Here is a 17773-nt window from a genome sequence, read left to right as displayed (position 1 = left end):
AGCTTTCTGGCCGGTGCTGTGCAAGAGGTCAGATTGCATGGCCTATCTGGCCTTAAAAGTCAGCGTGGACATATGCAAGGCTATGCTGCAACAGAGCTGTTGTCACGTAGACCTGGCCTATAACTTTTCGGTATGATGCAAACACCTCCCTTGCTACGGATGCATTGGATACAGCATTGATCCTTTCCAGACACCAAGAGGGCTGGCTCAGGATCGCTCCTACAATTGGCCTTGTTTGGTAAGCAGCCTGGCTCTTGTGCCAGTTTGAGGAAGCCAGGACTCCTGTGAGCACACATGGACAGAGCTGGATGCTACAAGCTGGACTGGATGCCTATGCAAAGAGACACGCTTAAGGTCCCCAAGTCATGAATGCAGGAGATGCTCAATGGGATTCTCTGGCCTGGAGCACATAGAGTGACAAATTGGGTCAACACAATGGTCCGTTCTGGCATTAATGAAGGGGTGGAGCGGGTCAGAAGAACTCCCCTCACTGTCACTGAGACCCGCATCTGAGACCAGGGCCAGATCCTGAGCTCAAATGCACTCAAGCAGTGTCCAGAGGCCTGTAGAGCACAGGAAACGTCATCAGGGATTACACCAGTGGATGAAGAGGCCAGGACTCAGGCCCATGCTTGTGCTTTACGTGGTTCAAGGCCTATGGGTCCTGGCAAGATCAGCACCATCTTTTCAGGGGACTCAGAATTTAATCCAACTCACTACCAGGATGGAGTTGAACAGGTCAGCCAGTGTTAAGCCTTGGGGAGGATCCTCATTCAGCATTCAAGTGGACTTGCTTTGATTTTTTAAAATCCCTGTTGGAAATGAAGCGAGGTCAACTGAAGAAAGTCACACAGGGGCTGAATGCAGTGTAATGAATGCCTTTGCAATGCATGCCTTATTTAATTCGGATCAGGTTTCTCACCTCCCTGCATAGACCAGCCTGAAGAGGACTCGTGGGCGGCACAGCAAAACCAGGCACTCAGGTTTGCCCATGCATGGCGGGGCAGGGCAGGGCAGGGCCGGGCCGGGCCCTCCAAGCACTCACTTTGCTCCAAGAACCTTGAACAGGCCCCTACAACTGAGGCTGCAGGTCAGCAGAAGATACAGATGGCTCTGAAACTAGAAGCAATTTTTAGGCTTCTCTAACAGCATCTGGGGTTTTTCAGGATTTGCTTTGCCACTTACAGGCTCCAGGACCAAGCTAGCTGCCTTTCAGATTAAACACAGGGGCTGCACCTTGACCCAAATGGCATAGAAGTAGCTTAGCCGAGGGGCATCTCCTGGAGAATACCAGCTCTCACTTGGGCCGCGCACCGTGCTGCCAGTAGGTCGTATTTGCTTTCATTTTAGACCTGGGACATCCTCCAGGGCAGTGTGCATGGTGTGGCCAGGTAGCCCTCCACCTCCCTTCTGAGGCTGTCTGTCTTGGGAAAGGGTTGAGGTTGGCGAAGGGAAAGAGTTTGAGAACTGGAACCTGGCACTGAGACCCCCCCCCAATTCCCTCCACAGATGTCGCTGAGCATCTGTTCACTGGGAACAACACGTGCCTGGCACGATTTGAGCAAGCGACCTATTGGCGAAGCTCATTAGCAATGCCCTGCTCCAGGTGGATGTTTAGGTCTTTATACAAATTACTGGCAAAGATGCAGCTTAGCGCATGGATTCATTTCCACCAATGGCCCATAAAGCCGTGCAAAACCTGTAATACTGATGCTAGGAACGGACGCTGCATGTGTCCTGGGACCAGTTGTGCCTGCGTTTGTCCCAGAACAGAAAAACCTTGGGATTTGTATGTACGTGCATCATCCTTCCAGTCAGGGTTCGGCAGGCGGCTGATTGCACTGATGCTTCTGCACCATCAATTCAGTGATGCAATCCCAGGACAGTCTGACATGTTTTGTGACAGACAGACATTTGAATGATTATACTTTTCTCCCAGGATAAATGCAGTGCCTGTTTGTAGCCTACTAAGAGTTTCTGCATTACCCTGCAGCTGGGGCTGTGCTGGATGACTTACTCCTCCAGGTAGCCCAGAGATATTGCTACAGAGAATGACCAGCCTTAACCCCCAGACTAACTCCTTCCAGCAAGGGCAGGGTGGGGAGGTAATGTTACTATAAACGGCAGGAGTTTTGTTTTCCCCCATTTTGTGTTTGAGGTCCCGCCTTTGCACAGTCCAGTATGCATGTGCATTTGCCTAAAATGCAGCCGTATGTCCTTCCTTATTCTGAATAAATAGAAGACTATATAGAACTGAGGTTTCTCTTTAAATGACTGATCTCAGCTCCTCACCCATCACATGCCTTCACAGTCAACTGCCAAACTGACATCCCCCCGCAATCATTTCTGGTTCTGCACCTACGCAGTTTGCACCAGCTCTCTCAACCCTTGCTTTAGCAGCAGGGAGAGAGCATTGCTGAGCACTGGCTGATGGCCCTTCTCCCTGGGGAGGCACCTGGGATGGGTAAAATCCCACTTACACCCCCACAGAAGCCAGTGCTACAGCAAGAGACTTACCCAGAAGGGGGTCAACATGTCAGCAATGCTGCAGATAAGAGCAAATTAGATGACATTAGATGGACCCCGTAGCAGGTTTGTGCATGGGGCAGTCACAGAGTATGTTCAGACTCAGGGTTTCTCCATGTAGGGAACTGAAGTGAAAATCAAGTTAAGGCCACTTGAACACTGCATTTCAGTGTGCACACAGGGGCTGAATGCCCTTTAATCCACATTAAAGGTGTGATTTAAGTCTCCTGCCTCCCTGGGCAGACCAGACCGGAGACGGTCCATGGGCAGTGCAGGTCACCCACACAGGAGGGAAGGGCAGGCCCCTCCGAGCAGGCACTTTGCTCCAAGAACCTTGAACGGGACTGGAGGCCAAGGTGGCCACTTACCTTACACATGGGTTTTCAAACGCTCCTGTTGCCTTTGTGTGGGCTGAAGCTGCTCCAGCACTTCTGCTTTGCTTTCTTGAAAGGCAGTTGTGAAAGTGAAGAACAGCCGTGCCAGTGAAGCCTGACCAGAAGGGGCTGGGTTAAGTAGTAAAACTAGAAGTTTAACCCTATGTCCATTCTGAGAAGTCATCTGACTGCTGGGACTAGAAAGTAACCCCCCGGGAGAGCAACGACCCTCTTTCACATTGAGTGGGAGCTTTGCCCCTCTGAGCCTGAGCTCCAGCCCTCCCCAAGGAAAGGACTCTGACCCAGCAGAGATGCGAGAGGCCAGACAGCGAGGGAGGACAGGACACCATCACACACTCATGCCATCCTCAGACCCTTTACGTGAGGACCGTGCCCAGCTCCTAAGCATCCGAGCTCGAGTGGAGGCTTCCACAGAAGAACATCCCCCATCTTGGCAGCCACCCTACGCAGAGCAGGAATCCTCTCAGCCTTTAGCACCGCTGGGTGATCACCACCGCAGCCAGAGCTTCTCCAGGGGACACGGGGAATCCTGCAGGGGCTGGGCAACGAAGGCAGGAATATGCATTAAGTGCCCCGTAAAGTTAGGAAGAAGGGTGTGCGACGTGTGGATACCTGGGCTGGGGCCACCTCACAAGATGAACCATTCCCCCATGACAATAGCATGTGCAGCACCAACCTCACCCATCAAGCCCTCAATTCTTCACATACCCCATGCCATGCTCTCAAACAGGGTCCCAGAGACCCCAAGATGTCAGCTCCGGCCATTGCTATTCCGAGTGACCTTACAAGGAAGGCTGGCAGATACGATGGTGATGGGCAGCATCTCCAAGAAGTGAGGAAACCCGAACAGGATGGCAGCTGGATTTGCTTAGTCACTGGGAAGTCCAGGCCAAGCTGAAATGCTGCAGTAGATGGTTTATATTGGACCCCTAGCGCTAAACATGGGCCAGATTTAACCAAAGTACACAGACAGAAGGGGAGCATCCAATGACAGCGGGTTTTAGTACAAGGTAAAACCTTTATTACAACTTTTCATTCATAGGTATACAACATCTGAAAGACAGATATGGGGGAAAAAAGTAATATTGTTATAAAATGTCACATTTATTGCTACATTACTGTTATATACAGGACAGTTCTCAAAATCTACTTTAAAAAAGTTAGGATTATTTAAAAATTCCAAATAATCCAGCCAGCTGTTTTGACACTTGTATAAAATTATTTAAAAAAATGAAAACAATTCGTATCTTGAGGCACTCGGAAACACAATTTTATCCTCCAATTGTGATTCATTTCAAAGAACAACGCATCTCCCCACCCCCAAATACTTTCTTGTCTTTTTTGCTGGGTTAGGCATATATATATATATTTACTATATATATAGTTCAAAACTATAATGTGTATCTGATTTAAGAACAAGGATTTTCAGCCACTTAAGTACATCTGGATTTACAGGTAGGCAGCATAAACATCAAAAGCAGGGACTGTTTTTTTTTTTCTCTTTTTTAAAAAAAGGCCAAAAAACCATCTAAGGGGTTAAAAATAAACAACTTCCACAGGCATTTCCCCTGCAGCTCGCCCTCCCCCAAATCCTAAAAAAATATATATAAAGGGCAATCAAGTAATGCTTCATTTTCTGAACTAGTTGGAATCTCCTTTAGAAAATGGGTATTTTCCCCCGTGGACTATAAAAGAAAAAGCAGGTTGATGGAAGCGTGGGCCCTGGCCAGGTCTACCAGGCATCTGCGTCAACCCCGCCACCCCCTCCCCCCCGCAAAACCACATTAAATATGAACATGCAGCAGGGGAAATTGCTTCCCGTGTTCGTTGAGTCCCCCCCCTCCCTGCAAGTCGCACGGGTACATCATTCGCTCAAGCTGGTGGCTTCTGATGCGATTGCAAAACATCTGGCACTGAACAGAGGGAGATGTGCAGCCTCCTCCATCTCAGCATCTCACCGTTGCTCAAAGCGGCTCCCTAGGGAAGTCCGCGGGTCTCTCTAGGGACCACGGGGGCATTCAGCTGGTGATGCGCGACACAACAGGGGGGATGCTTCTGGAGCAGCCCCAAGAGCCGGCAGCTGCATTGCTTGGATTCCACTCAGTACAACGTCCCCCTTTAAAGCAGCCATCTCTGCTGGACTATTGCTTAACACGACTATGGAGAAGCATACCCTCTCCCCATGAAGGCCCCCTCGTCTCTGCCCGCTGCTGACGGGTGGCTGATTTTAACGGGACAGAGGAACAGTATTGCTATCCCCAACCAGGCTGGGCTGGAGCAGAGTCAGCATCATGAGACATATGGAGCAGGAGGTGTCTGAAAGCAGAGCAAAATACTGATACTGAGACCCAAAGAAACGCTGTATCCCAACCCACAGAGGACCAGGACCTGGGATGATGGAATTCAAGCCAGTTTTGACGGAAGTGACCTTTGCGCTCAGCCACTTGCTTGGATCTGGCCGGTTCCACCACCGTATTTGGCTCCTATGGCATTTTGTTGGCAAGAGAAATGCATGGTGACTTCTCATGACATGTCTCTTTGGAGATCAGACCCTTGCAAAGGGCACAATCATACCACCCAGCTCAAAGCCAAAGCAGACAGCAGACATCATTAGCTCAAGAGGCACCAGGGAGAACAAAGAGGATGAGAGGCCACCAGAATAACAACACAGGGAAGAGGAAAAAACCACGGGAGCTCTTGCCCCAGTACCTCAACACCCTGTTTGAAGCTATGGGAGAAAGTGTCTCCTATGCCCCACTGGAAACGGTTGCCCTAGTCAGCTGCTTAATCGCTGCCTGTTCAAAGCCTCCATAACTGTGCCCAACCACCCTCCTGGGAGATGCCAACATGGGCCAGGAGTCTGCATGCACCTGGAGCTCTGGTAACTCAAGAGATGATCTAGCAAGGCCACGGTCACTGCAATGGGACACTGACCTGGGAGAGGCACAGACAGAGGATAAAAGAGGCCCCAAGAAGTGGGGAGAGGATACACATGTGGATGAGAAGCCATGGAAGACGGATCGGTCAAGCAAAGCTTAGCTCAGGTTCCTGTCCTAGCTGACGCTGGGCTCTGCAGGGAACACGGCAGCCTGCAGTGGGGACCCAGGTGCACCAACACACAGGACGCCCAGGCTGAGAGAGCAAGATGGGGGGTGATGTAAATTGGTGTCCGACCACCAAACAGAAGGCACAAGTGGGCAAGTCAGGGGCAGGGAACCAGGCTAGCATAGTCCTTGCCACTTCCTCCAGTTCAGCCATCAGGGCTGGGCCCAGCAAGATGCAACTTTTTCTTGCTCTGGGACAAGACTGAGTGCCCCGAGCTGAATCCCCAGTGCCCTCGGGCTGGGACTCTGCTCCCGTGCGTTGCAGCTCACAGGCCACTTTGGGCGATAGTGGAAAGGAGATGCACATGCTCGATTGCAGGGCTGCATGCCACGTACTCAAGGATGAGGGTTGCATAGGACTGAAGTGGGGCATTAGCCTTGAGCAGCTTTCACTCTGAAGTAGCAATCCTGCTCTAGCTGGTATGAGGTGAGAATGAAGACAGTGGGGTGCAGGTTTGGTTGGGGTTGGCTGCTGTGGAGCTCACTAAGCCATTGCTGCTCATTCAAGCCAGGGCTCAGCACAAGACTGTGATGTACCTTGCTCAGGTTTCTGGAGCTCAGCTGTCGGGCACTTCCTGCTTCTAAAGTCCCTTCAGGGATCTGGCCCAGAGAAGGGCCAACCCCTCCTTCCGCTCCAGCTTCTGCTGGAGACAAGAGGCGCTGTTGGGGTTTCAGTCCTGCTGCCATGGAAATTGCTGACAAACCCCACATGGGCATCAATGGCCCAGAACAGGCACACGTGAGAACCCTTGGCTTGAACAGCGCCAAGGGGGCTGCAGCAAGATGTTAACCAAACACCGGAGCATTTTGGCATTTTGTGTCTGGCTGGTGGGAGTGCAAGTCGAGGGAAGCTCAGTGGAGGATGGGGGCTGCGCACAGGGACTAAGGCACTGCTCTGGAACGTGGCCACATGGGCAGCTGCTTAAAGACGGAGGAGGGCTTGGGGTGTTAGACCCTCGCTGAGCTGCTGCAGGAGGCTGCGGTGCTGCCCAGCAGCCAAGGTGCGTGTCCTGTGGAAACGCAGCCCCTTCCTACACCCCAATGCTGCTGGGCCTGGTGAGCATGGAGCCTTGTGGGAACCGGCTAATCCTCTCCACTTCCTGTAGAAAAATAAGCTGTCTGCTTCCATCATTCACTTGCGGCTTCCACTTCAGAGAGCGGTCCAATTGCCTTCACATCTGCCCATAAAGCCTCCTGTATTTCAGGTGGGAACCACAGCCACCACTGGCAAAGGTGGCTGCGTTCCCATTCCTGGTCTCTCTGCACTGATATCTGGGCTGTCAATGCTGCCAAAGCAGCTCATTTGTTTCAAGGAAGCAGCAGCCACTGGCTGTGGCTGTTGGTCTGGGCTACACGGGGATGAAGTTGACCTGTTGCATGCTCGCAGCCAGACAAAGAAAGTCAGGTCTGACCAGCCAAAGGAGGGGGTCCTGGCTCATGGGGCTGCCGGTGAGAGCAGGCAGATGCACCTGATGACCCAGGAGGTCCTTTCCACACCTTGCATACAAGAACATGTGCATCTTGCAGCTACTCAATGTAGCACTGTCTCCTGGGCTGAGTCACAGACATCAATGAGCCTATGTCTGTTGGTTAACACTATGGAAGAAAGAGACTTGGGGGTCATCATTGACCACAAGATGAACATGAGCCTGCAATGCGATGCTGCGGCTAGTAAAGCGACCAAAACGCTGGCTTGCATCCATAGATGCTTCTCAAGCAAATCCCGGGACGTCATTCTCCCCCTCTACTCAGCCTTAGTGAGGCCGCAGCTGGAGTACTGCGTCCAGTTTTGGGCTCCACAATTCAAAAAGGATGTGGAGAAGCTTGAGAGAGTCCAGAGAAGAGCCACGCGCATGATCAGAGGTCAGGGAAGCAGACCCTACGATGACAGGCTGAGAGCCCTGGGGCTCTTTAGCCTGGAAAAGCGCAGGCTCAGGGGTGATCTGGTGGCCACCTACAAGTTTATCAGGGGTGACCACCAGTATCTAGGGGAACGTTTGTTCACCAGAGCGCCCCAAGGGATGACGAGGACGAACGGTCACAAACTACTACAAGATCGTTTCAGGCTGGACATAAGGAAGAATTTCTTTACTGTCCGAGCCCCCAAGGTCTGGAACAGCCTGCCACCGGAGGTTGTTCAAGCGCCTTCATTGAACACCTTCAAGATGAAACTGGATGCTTATCTTGCTGGGATCCTATGACCCCAGCTGACATCCTGCCCTTTGGGCGGGGGGCTGTACTCGATGATCTTCTGAGGTCCCTTCCAGCCCTAATGCCTATGAAACCTGTGAATGTCCTTGAAGGCAGTTTGTTTGTGCTTTATGCCCCATAGGCTCAAGAATGCTACACAGAGGAGCTGTGGGTTACACCTGCTCCAGGATCCAGCCTTTTCCAGAGTCAGAACAAGGGCAATGTGCTCGAGATGGTAGCAAAAGCAGCCTCAGCTGGATCAAAAGCCAGGCAGTTCCTTGGGGCGTAGGTTGTTCCTTGTGCTGTTGTGACTCTGGGAAGATGCAGGGTTAGGAGGAAACTTGTTCCCCAGAAGGCACTGGCAGGGACTATAGGCAGAAACTGGGCAAAAGTGCCAATACTCAATGGGGAGTGTCTACAATAGTAGCTCTTAACATTTCCTTTTCTAGCAGCTTTGGTGAAGATGCGGCTATTTTGTTTTGGGGAAAAGAGCAGGAGAGGGGGAAGGAAAGCAGAAGAATCAAGAATTTGCAGTTCTTGGCATCAGTGAGATTGCCAACACTGCATTAATGCCTGGTTACGTGCGTCCCAGCCAACAGGTTGGCAGGCGGGTGCTTATGCCTTGAAAATAAGCAGTTGGGTCCCTAGGCAAAGAGGGAGACAGAATGTCTTCCTTGCGGGTCTGGAGTAGGATTTGGCTGTGTTCCCCTGCTCCACTTGACACCCCTCGCCAAAGGGAAGATCTCCAGCTCACCATCTTCTGCTGGCTTCAGCAAGAGGGAAGACTGAACTGAGGCTGGCTCCTTTCAGCCAGCTCTACAGAAAAACGATCGCACTGGTGTCCAAAGCACATCTCATTGCACCATACATCCAGGATTAGTTCAGGGATAACACTGTGCCCATGTTACATGGCCATAGAAACCCACTGTCCTTACTTGGACAGAGCTCAGCTACTTTCAGCTTAGAGCACGAGATGGAGAACTCCACGTGAACCAAGCAGACGAGCCCAGATGGACAAACCTTCTGGGCAGAGGCGCAAAATCAGCATGTTCTCAGACTAGGCAGAGACACCAAACAACATCCAGCCGGCAGGCCAGCGAGCCAAGGAGGAAACGCAGGTCTCTGGGCTGCTCGTTGGCCTCAAACTCCACCTCATTTCAGGTTCTTTCCCTCTCTCATGGGACAAATCCAAAAGCAGGCATCACGGGACTTGGAAACTTGGGTTGAGGAAACTGCTCCAAATACTGCAGCACTGGGAACGTCTATTGAGGACGAACTCCCTCACCTCCCTTGCAAGCCAATAGAAAAAGTCATTTTTTTAAAAACACCCAATGTTAGAGAATCTGGGGCAGTGCCCGCCATGCTACAGGACAAAGCACAGGAGCATGGGAGGAAAGAAATAGAGGGAAGATACTGGGCAGTCAAGTCCTCCCACTCTCCCATTATCGCTCCCTCCAAAAAAACAGCCTGCTAAGCATCTTTTGAGATGGTCAAATTTCAGCAGTCAGCCACATTTCTTGGAGCAGAAACAAGAGGAAGCAGGGCTAAGAGAGGAAAGCGAGGCTAAGAAAGGATTTATTACCTGGAGTGAGGGATGCAGAAGCAGTAGTCAGAGAACTGAATCCTGGAAGTCTCCCCTGTAAGTACCACACTGGCCGACAGAGCACCCGGCTCCCTTCCCACAGCTTACCAGTAAGCATGGCAGGCAGCTCTTGGCATTATCTGACCCTCTCTAGAATGGCAGATCAAAAGATGAGACAGGAGCATTTTGTCTACCGCAAACAGCGATTTCTTTATGACAAGGCTCTGCAATACTGTTAGAGTCTCTGGGGCCTGAGGGGGTCTTAAGATGAGAGACATGGGTCAAATCATTCTTCAAAGCACGCCTTCCTTGCCTCAGCTACATGCCCGACTCCTGCTGGTTCATGCTGAGCACACCAAGAGAGGAATTCACTTTTCATCCGTCTTGTGTTTGCTCAACTGCACTTCCCTTGCCTGGACAGAGATGCCCCCTGGCCTGTTCCTGCCCCAGCTCAGAGCAATGGTAAGCAGGATTCACACTGCATGGAGATGGCAGAAAAATCTCTTGGAATTAAAATCCAGTAGCTTTTCAGGGAACTTGCAGTGTACAGAGACATCTACCTACACACCTAACTTTGGGGGCTCGCACCTTTACTAGACAGCATTGCATTAAAAAGCTTTAGGGACCTGCGGATGGCCGGCACCTCCCTCAAAGCTAGACCTCAGTAGCAACCAAGCTCCCAGCCCCTGCTAGTACAAACACCGACAACCCCAGGAATGCAGCAAGCAAGATCTATGCAGGTTTTGGCCACTCTCTCACCCTGCAAACACTACGCTACCCAGATGCATCCATTGCTGCTGCATGTACTTCAGGTTAATGCCAACCAGCCAGCTTCCAAGCCGAACACAGGATCCCCACTGCTCTTTCCTTGGTAAGGGATAAGGGTACTGGAGACTGTACTCGGTTCACTTACAAAACTCTGGATGCAGGCACCAGTTTTTATACTAAAGCATGCTCTCTATGCAAAGACCAGCTGCCAAATCTTTATTCCATGTCACATGCTCTCTGGCTGTGGATTTAACCCTTCCAGGTGCAGAATGTATTTCAGTTTGATCTAAGGGTTCAGACACTTGCACTGTTTCCACAAATGGATTAAGTGTCTGAATATGGTGTGCAGTGCCTGGCAACTCCCAGGAGAGGAGAAGGATCCTGGTTAGAAATCCCACTGCTCGGTGGAGCAACAGAACAAGAGCCTAGAGACCAATGGCCAAGTATTCTTGATCAGAAGTTCTCAGACAGCTGTCCTTCTGGCCAAAATGTCCTGGTTTGTAGGAAAAGCAATCAGAAAACTTTGAAAACATGTTTTTCTTCTTTTAAATAAACCCCAGAAACTTTCCCCAAAGTTTTAATTTCTGGTTGGGGGAAAAACAAACAAACAAACAAAAAACCACAAACCTCAAACAAACCCAGACCAAAACTGGTGATTTTTTTTCTTTTAAACAATTAAAATCCTAAAATGTTTCCTGTGGTACAGGTATGAGTGGAGAGGCTCTCCCTCCCCTCCCCTGGCAGCTATGATGGACAAATAGAGGCTCGATGGTGGTAAGAGCCCATCATTTAGCTCCTTCCTTACTGGAAAAAGACCCAAATTCCCCTGCAGGACTGGTGTGGGCAGAGTGGCCTCCTTTAAAATGTACAAAGGGAAGGTGTCACGCTCACTTCTCCTTCCCAGGATTATAAAGCAGGAATTTCCTTCTCTGACCTCAGCTTAGCTACCTGCCTGTCGCTCTTCAGCCAGACCCCTCGCTCCCAGCAGCACTTACTGGATGCCTTCTGTTAATGTCCTCCAAGCCAGCACAGGGCTTAGGCCCAGACTGCTAGAAAAGTGCATGTCTGACTGGTGTTAAAGGGTCTCAACTATAAAGATCCATTCCCAGGATGCAAGCCTGGCACATTATCATAAGCAAGCATGCTGGACCACAGCTCTGGCTCTTCCTTGTAAAATTTTCCCTTGCTTGTATAAACAGGAAGAACCCAGGTGGACAGGAGTTTAACCCAGGGAGTTGAACAGGTTGAATGATGTTTCCCTGAAAACTGAATCACTGCTATGCAAGCACAAAGAGACCCTGTTCAAGCACGTATGGAACCACAAATCGGGTCTCAACAGCCTTCTTTAGAGCCGCAGAGAATGGAATGGTTGGGGGCAGGGGGAAGGGGAACAGCTCTGCTAACACCTGCCACTGGACAGCTGTGCATGCCCTTTGCAGAGAGTCACTGGAGCAACATGCTTGCTGTTGAACTGCTGCTCTAGCTCCCCATGGCAAGGGGTGGCAGGAAGGGAATATCCGGCCCCGTTTCCAGATCTGCCCTCAGCTCCAGTATTAAACCTCAAGACAGCACCACAGGATGAGATGGAGTCAAGGGCCTGCTATTCAGAGATAGAGCCTGCTGGTCTGACTGAGGCTGAGGGCAGCAGCTCAACCCATGGTGGTAGAAGTAAAATGAGGCCCTAAATCTTGACAGTGGCCTTTGCCAGAGCACAAGGGCACTGTGGGGGTGGCACAGGGGAGAGCCAGAAGGTTGCATCAATGCCCATGGTTACTAGGACGCACCGAGATGTCCAGTCCTGGTTGCCAGCCCTAGACAGGCTAAACAAATACAGAGCACAAGGTATGGAGAACTTGAGAAGCTGAGACCAAGGAAAAGGGTTAGCTCCTGTGCAGGCTTAACCAAGCCCATTGCCAAGCCCCAGCACTGCCCGTAGGAAGATGGAGACCAAACAAGTGAAGCCACCCTGCTCCCTTCAGGAGTTGGATGGGTTATCTGCCCAGCCAAGGACATGGAGCTGAACAGCGAACACGACTCTGCTCTACCCTGTCCTGGTTACAACAGCTGTAGCATAACATGGGGCAGGTGAGTGGGGCATGACCCGGATACCACCTAAGGGGAGGCAATCTTGCCAGCTGCCTGTCTCTATGACACACACTGCCCGCGCAGACTGTCCACGTGCAAGGCAATCCAGGAGTCAGTTTTGTAAGGCAGCAGTAGAGTTTGCTGCTGCCAAGGGCAGAACCCCTATTTTTTGCTGCTGAGTTCAGCATTTATTTATTTTTGCCCCCTGGGCATGGACTTGGGCAGCAACAGCAGGGGGACTGTGTCCTGCCCCAGAACAGCACCAAAGTCCACTGCAGGTCTAGAGAATGGCAATGCCCAGATGCCTCGCGCTGCCTGGCTCTCTGTTTGCTGCTGTTCCTGAGCCTGCAAGCAAGAAGGTAGGTGGGCAGGGGGGAGGGGAGGGCACAGAGGGCTGCCCAGGGCGCTATTTTTTTCCATGCTATGCCTCTACGCTAGCACTGCAACCTGCTGCCTCCACAGAAGGGGCCAAACCATGTTATAAGTTGGCTGAGAATAGAGAGCACCCATGTGCCGACCTGTAGAGAGGCTGAGCCATCCCAAGCTGCAACTGGAGCTGGGCAGAACAGGCTGCCAAGAACCATACAGAGGTGGAGGAAGAAAAACCGGTGAATTTTTTTTTTCTTTAATGAAAAGCTGCTGCTGCAAACTCAAAGCCTTTTGGATCAGCTCTAGTTCCAGGGCTGCTGTGGCAACAGGCTGACTCCACCTGGCCGGTGGAAACACCGTTCCTTCCTTTGCCTTCACGGACTGCAGTACAGCTTCTCCATGGGCACAGAGGGCAGGCCTGGGTCCCCACCCAGCTGAACACAGCCCCCACAACACCGCGATACAGGAAAGCCAGCACAACCTCCCAGGGAAATAACAGCTGTTGCACTTCTTGCAAGGTGCATGCAGAGGGGAGGGAGGCTGTTTTCTGCGCCCAGCACTGAGGGCTGCTGCAGTGTCTTGTTGGAGGGGGAAGCCCCTCTGTGACCAGCATGGAGAGAGGATCATCATCCTTTTGCCTCAACAGGAAAAACCCACATGCACAGGACAGTGGCTTTGTCCAGCTGAGGCCCCTGGTGATGTTGCCTACAGTAGGGTAGGGCAGCTTGCTGAGAAGGCTGCTCCAAAGGAGGACATGGAGATAACCTGGCAGCAGCAGGTCAAACGGCTCAAAAACAATCCTGCTGCCTGTGGCATTTCGACTTGCCACTTCCACGTACCAAGCGGCAGTAGCTGAAGTCCTGTACAGATGCTCCACGTAGATGGGAAGCTGGGGCTGGAGCTGCACAAAGCCCACTTCTTGCCATTGAGTGCTGCTTCCTTTGCACACCAAAGCCCTGTCTCTGCAGCTTGCACTGCTCTTCATCTGTACCCAAGACGATGACTCCTCTGGTCACAGCTTGCAGTCAGCATACCCTCTGGCAGCAAGGCCCCCAGCCTGGCCAGTTCTTTGTTCTGTTTGCCTTGTTTCCTGGGTGTCTTTGTTCTGCCCGTTCTCCGTCCCCCTCTCTTTGTTCTGTTTCTTCTCTTTGTTCGGCATCTCTCCCCCCTCCTCCCATGCAAGGGGCTCTGACAGCAGGCATGAACTCAGGCGTGTGGGAATGAGGTGTTGCCAGCTGGCAACTGAGCCCCAGATTCTCTTACACCTTGTGCTGCTTCCCCAAACCCCTTGGCTCTCTTGTCCCTAGGCCCATTCTCTATTGGCAGCTCTTTCTCAATCAAGGCTGCTTCCTTGTCCTTCCACAGCGAAGCTCCAGAAGATAGCTGCGTTCTTTGCCCCTCAACCTCTTGCCTCCTGGGACCCCAGGGATCATAACTGCAGAGACCTCTGGAGGCAGGTCCTTGATTCCAGATGCTGGGAGGAGCCCAAGAGCTGCTGAAGAAAGCTGCCGCAACTTGCTTTGTCATTTAACTTCCTTTTCCCAAATCAGAAGTGGCCAAAGCAAAGAGATGATGAATTCAGCACATGAGTTTTTATAATGGAAGGTACAAGCCAGGCAAGGAAAGGCATTCCCCTACCATGGCTACATTCGCTTTTAGTGGCTTTCAGAGCCGAATCTGAGAATTCCTCTCTTTATATCCAGTCTCTCTTAATACAATTTTAATATTCTGGTTGATCCTAAAGATGCAACGTTAACTATAGAAACAGCAGCAGAAAAGCATGGGGTACAAGACTTTTTTTTTTTTTTATACAAAAAAAACTTTTGTCGCGTACAAAACATATGCAAAAGAAGCTAAAAAAAACCAAAAGGCATCGCTATTTTGTTCTACATAAAAAATCTCATAACTAATGTTCTTTTTTTTTTAAAAAAAGAAATATTAAGCTTAGGCACAATTATGCTGCTGGCTGCTTGTGAACAAGCCAAGAGAATACAACGTTCCCCCTCAGAATTGAGTGATATGTATTGACTGTTCCATATTTTATACTTAAGGCAATTTTTTTTGTTTTTGACAAAGTGTTTTTACGCCCCTTACAGCATGCCAGGTTCCTTTCATGGGTGTCAGTATTAGCAGTACTAAAGTTTATGGTTCATGAAGGCTGCAGGTCACACCGAGGATTTTCCTTCCTATAGATCTCTGTATCCAGGGGAACAAAAAGATCTAAAAAAATAAAGAGAAAACAGAAAAAAGTCCAAACCAAGGGAAACCCAATGACATTGCAGCAATGCTCCCTACTGGGGCAATGGCAAAGCTGTACTTTTAATTCTGTGGGAGCAATTAAAGCAGTGCCTGACTAGCATGTTGTAGACAGTGCATATATGTAACCTTCCCCAACATGCCTGCACAGCAACTGATTGTTGCAGCACACTTCAGGAGCCTGATGCTCTGATGTTACAGGCTAAGGACCAGTATGTTCACAGGTGAAGATGCACTGTGACTGAGCCAGGTCATCATGCACATGAACCGAGTTCCCCCAACCACTCTCACCCAGGGCATGGAAGGTGCCAATGTTCCTCACCCGGGGAATAAGGGCTAAATAAGCTATTGAGTTATCTTTATTATGTCTGTGGCAGGCACGGATTTGGGGTTAATACAATTATTAAAGGACTGTTATGCAATTATTAGAGATGGCCACATTTTCCACTGAGGAGGAAGAACACTTAACTCTTTCATTTCAAGAGCTATGGTGAAAGGCTTGAAAGTGCTACGGCCTCAGGTAGGTGGAATCAGAGCATCAGTCCAGCTGCTTGCCCCGAGGACTCTCAGCTTACTGTGACTCAGAGAATGCCTAGGTGAGCCAGGGGTCTTAGACCACCGCAGACTCGCATCACAACCCACAAAGCACCTCTGGGGAGGAGGGGAGTTAAGTGACACTGGTCCACACTCCCCTTAATGTCTAATAAAACATGGATGCAGATACCACAATGCAGGGCGTGCCTGAGATCTCAGCAGGGAGGGGATATGAACTTGTACAGTCCTATGTACCATCTATCATAACTCATTGCTGTAAAGCTTCCCCATTTGCTACAAAGGGGTAATTCCTTTCAGCTTCCTTCACAGCCACCCCTGGGACACTATAAACGTGGGCCAGAGGTGCAGACAGATGGAGGGACTGACAGAAAAAAGGAAATACAGACTGTGAATAACACTCCCCTGTGTCCTATGAGCAAGAAGGGGACATCATTTCCAAGGACAGCCAAGAGCAGGGATTACAACATCATGGCCAGCCCTGCCCAAACCATCCAAAACCCCTGTCCCTTCTCAGAACAGCTCTCACTTTGCTGCCTGTTTTAAGGGCATGGGCTGTGAAGCACACGTGATTTTGATAATCCCTCACTGCCCTGACAGAGGGAGAGCCTGTTCTCACGTGGAGGCTGTTCATGCACATCAACAGAGTGGAACTACCTACTACACTGTCCCAGGAGGGAGAGCAGAGGGGCCACGGCAGAGAACAACCTGGCCAGTAATTGAAGAAATTAAATGTTTCCATGTGGGTTTTGTTCATAAAGATGAATTACAGGGGACGCCTAACGATACAGCAGCATTTTCATACCAACAGCCCAGCCCATCGCTCATCCTGATAGAGAAATGTAAGGGCCTCCCTCTCACTGGCTAGCACCGCACATCTAAGCATACGGCATGGTTGCTTGGAATTCAGTTCTGAGCAATCAATACCCAGCTGCTAGATGTAACAGCACGTGCTATGCATTTCACATACAGAAATGAGTACTGGGGCCTGACCAGGGCAAAGGACGATACCTTTACATGTGTCCAACAGGGTTGTGACCGTCTCCTAGGCCAGGATGTGAAGCTGAAAGTGTCATCTGGGGATCTCCTACTACTCCAGACACTTTCTCCTCTTCCCGACGCTTCAAGCAGGCTGCTTTAGGGTTCAGATTGCGCTCTGTGCCAAGAACAGTAAGGGAGGAAGCCTCAATTTGTGCAAGAGCATCACAGAGCAGAAGCATCCAAATGAGAGAACCAAGTCCCAGAGCAAGTGCACTGCACCACGCGAGGAAATAACCTCTGTGCAAGCCTCTACTAGCCTTGCTGCTCCTTGTAACAGTCGCAGTTCCCTCACTGGACCTTCCTGCCAAAGCCAGATTCTTTCCCCTGCGGGGATGTTATGTCAGTTTAAATGCACGTGGGTTTAAAACCACCTGGCAACTCCATCCATTTTACAAAGGTTTAAAGACTCGAGTTTTCCAAAGTTGCCTCACTCCCATCAACTGCCAGGGAACCGGGTGTTCATCTCCACCGAGGCAGCTCTGGAAGTCTCAGCCTCACATGCATCCCACCAGCAAAAGGTTCAGTTAAGAACATCCCTTCTACATACATGCACACAGAAATCTCCAGGGAGAGAAAGGCCCCCAAATGCACCTGTCAGCTGTTACCATACCTCGTACTTGCTGCTCCAAGCCCAGAATGACCTGCACCGCTTGCTGTAGGATGATCAGTTTGGTCTGTGCTTTGTCCGTTTTTAAGTGCATCTGACACATGCGTCCCAGTTCTTTAAAGGCCTCGTTAATGTCCCGTACACGCACCCTTTCCCTGGCGTTATTGGCCATTCTCCTCTCCCGGTCCCTCAGATCTTTGTCTTCCAGTGACAGGGCCTCGTCTGTACTGCTGGGTTCACAGCACCACAGAGATTAGTTAGGGAGGGTGTAACGGACAGGGGGTCTAGCAGTTGTTGT

The 17773-nt window shown here is 50.6% G+C and overlaps 1 protein-coding gene across 14 annotated transcripts in view; it reads right to left on the bottom strand.

The window, feature by feature from the left end:
• Window positions 1-3919: 3919 nt before the first annotated feature.
• Window positions 3920-17773, bottom strand: part of TCF3 (transcription factor 3) — a 110918-nt gene continuing 97064 nt past the window's right edge. For 9 of the 14 annotated variants that reach the window (XM_059719452.1, XM_059719456.1, XM_059719450.1 and 6 more), the window contains 2 exons: window positions 16839-16983; window positions 3920-15239 (listed from right to left, as the gene is read on the bottom strand). In XM_059719452.1, the coding sequence (XP_059575435.1) occupies window positions 16841-16983 (143 nt within the window). In that variant the 3' untranslated portion in view covers window positions 3920-15239; window positions 16839-16840. Of the gene's footprint in view, window positions 15240-16838; window positions 16984-17478; window positions 17706-17773 lie in introns of all 14 variants that reach the window. The other 5 variants (XM_059719451.1, XM_059719454.1, XM_059719460.1 and 2 more) reach the window with 2 other exon arrangements.

This window comes from Alligator mississippiensis, chromosome 16 (genome assembly GCF_030867095.1).
Source record: "Alligator mississippiensis isolate rAllMis1 chromosome 16, rAllMis1, whole genome shotgun sequence".
Lineage (NCBI taxonomy): Eukaryota > Metazoa > Chordata > Crocodylia > Alligatoridae > Alligator > Alligator mississippiensis.
Note: the sequence above shows the minus strand (reverse complement) of the source record. Positions and strands in the feature narration are given on the sequence as shown.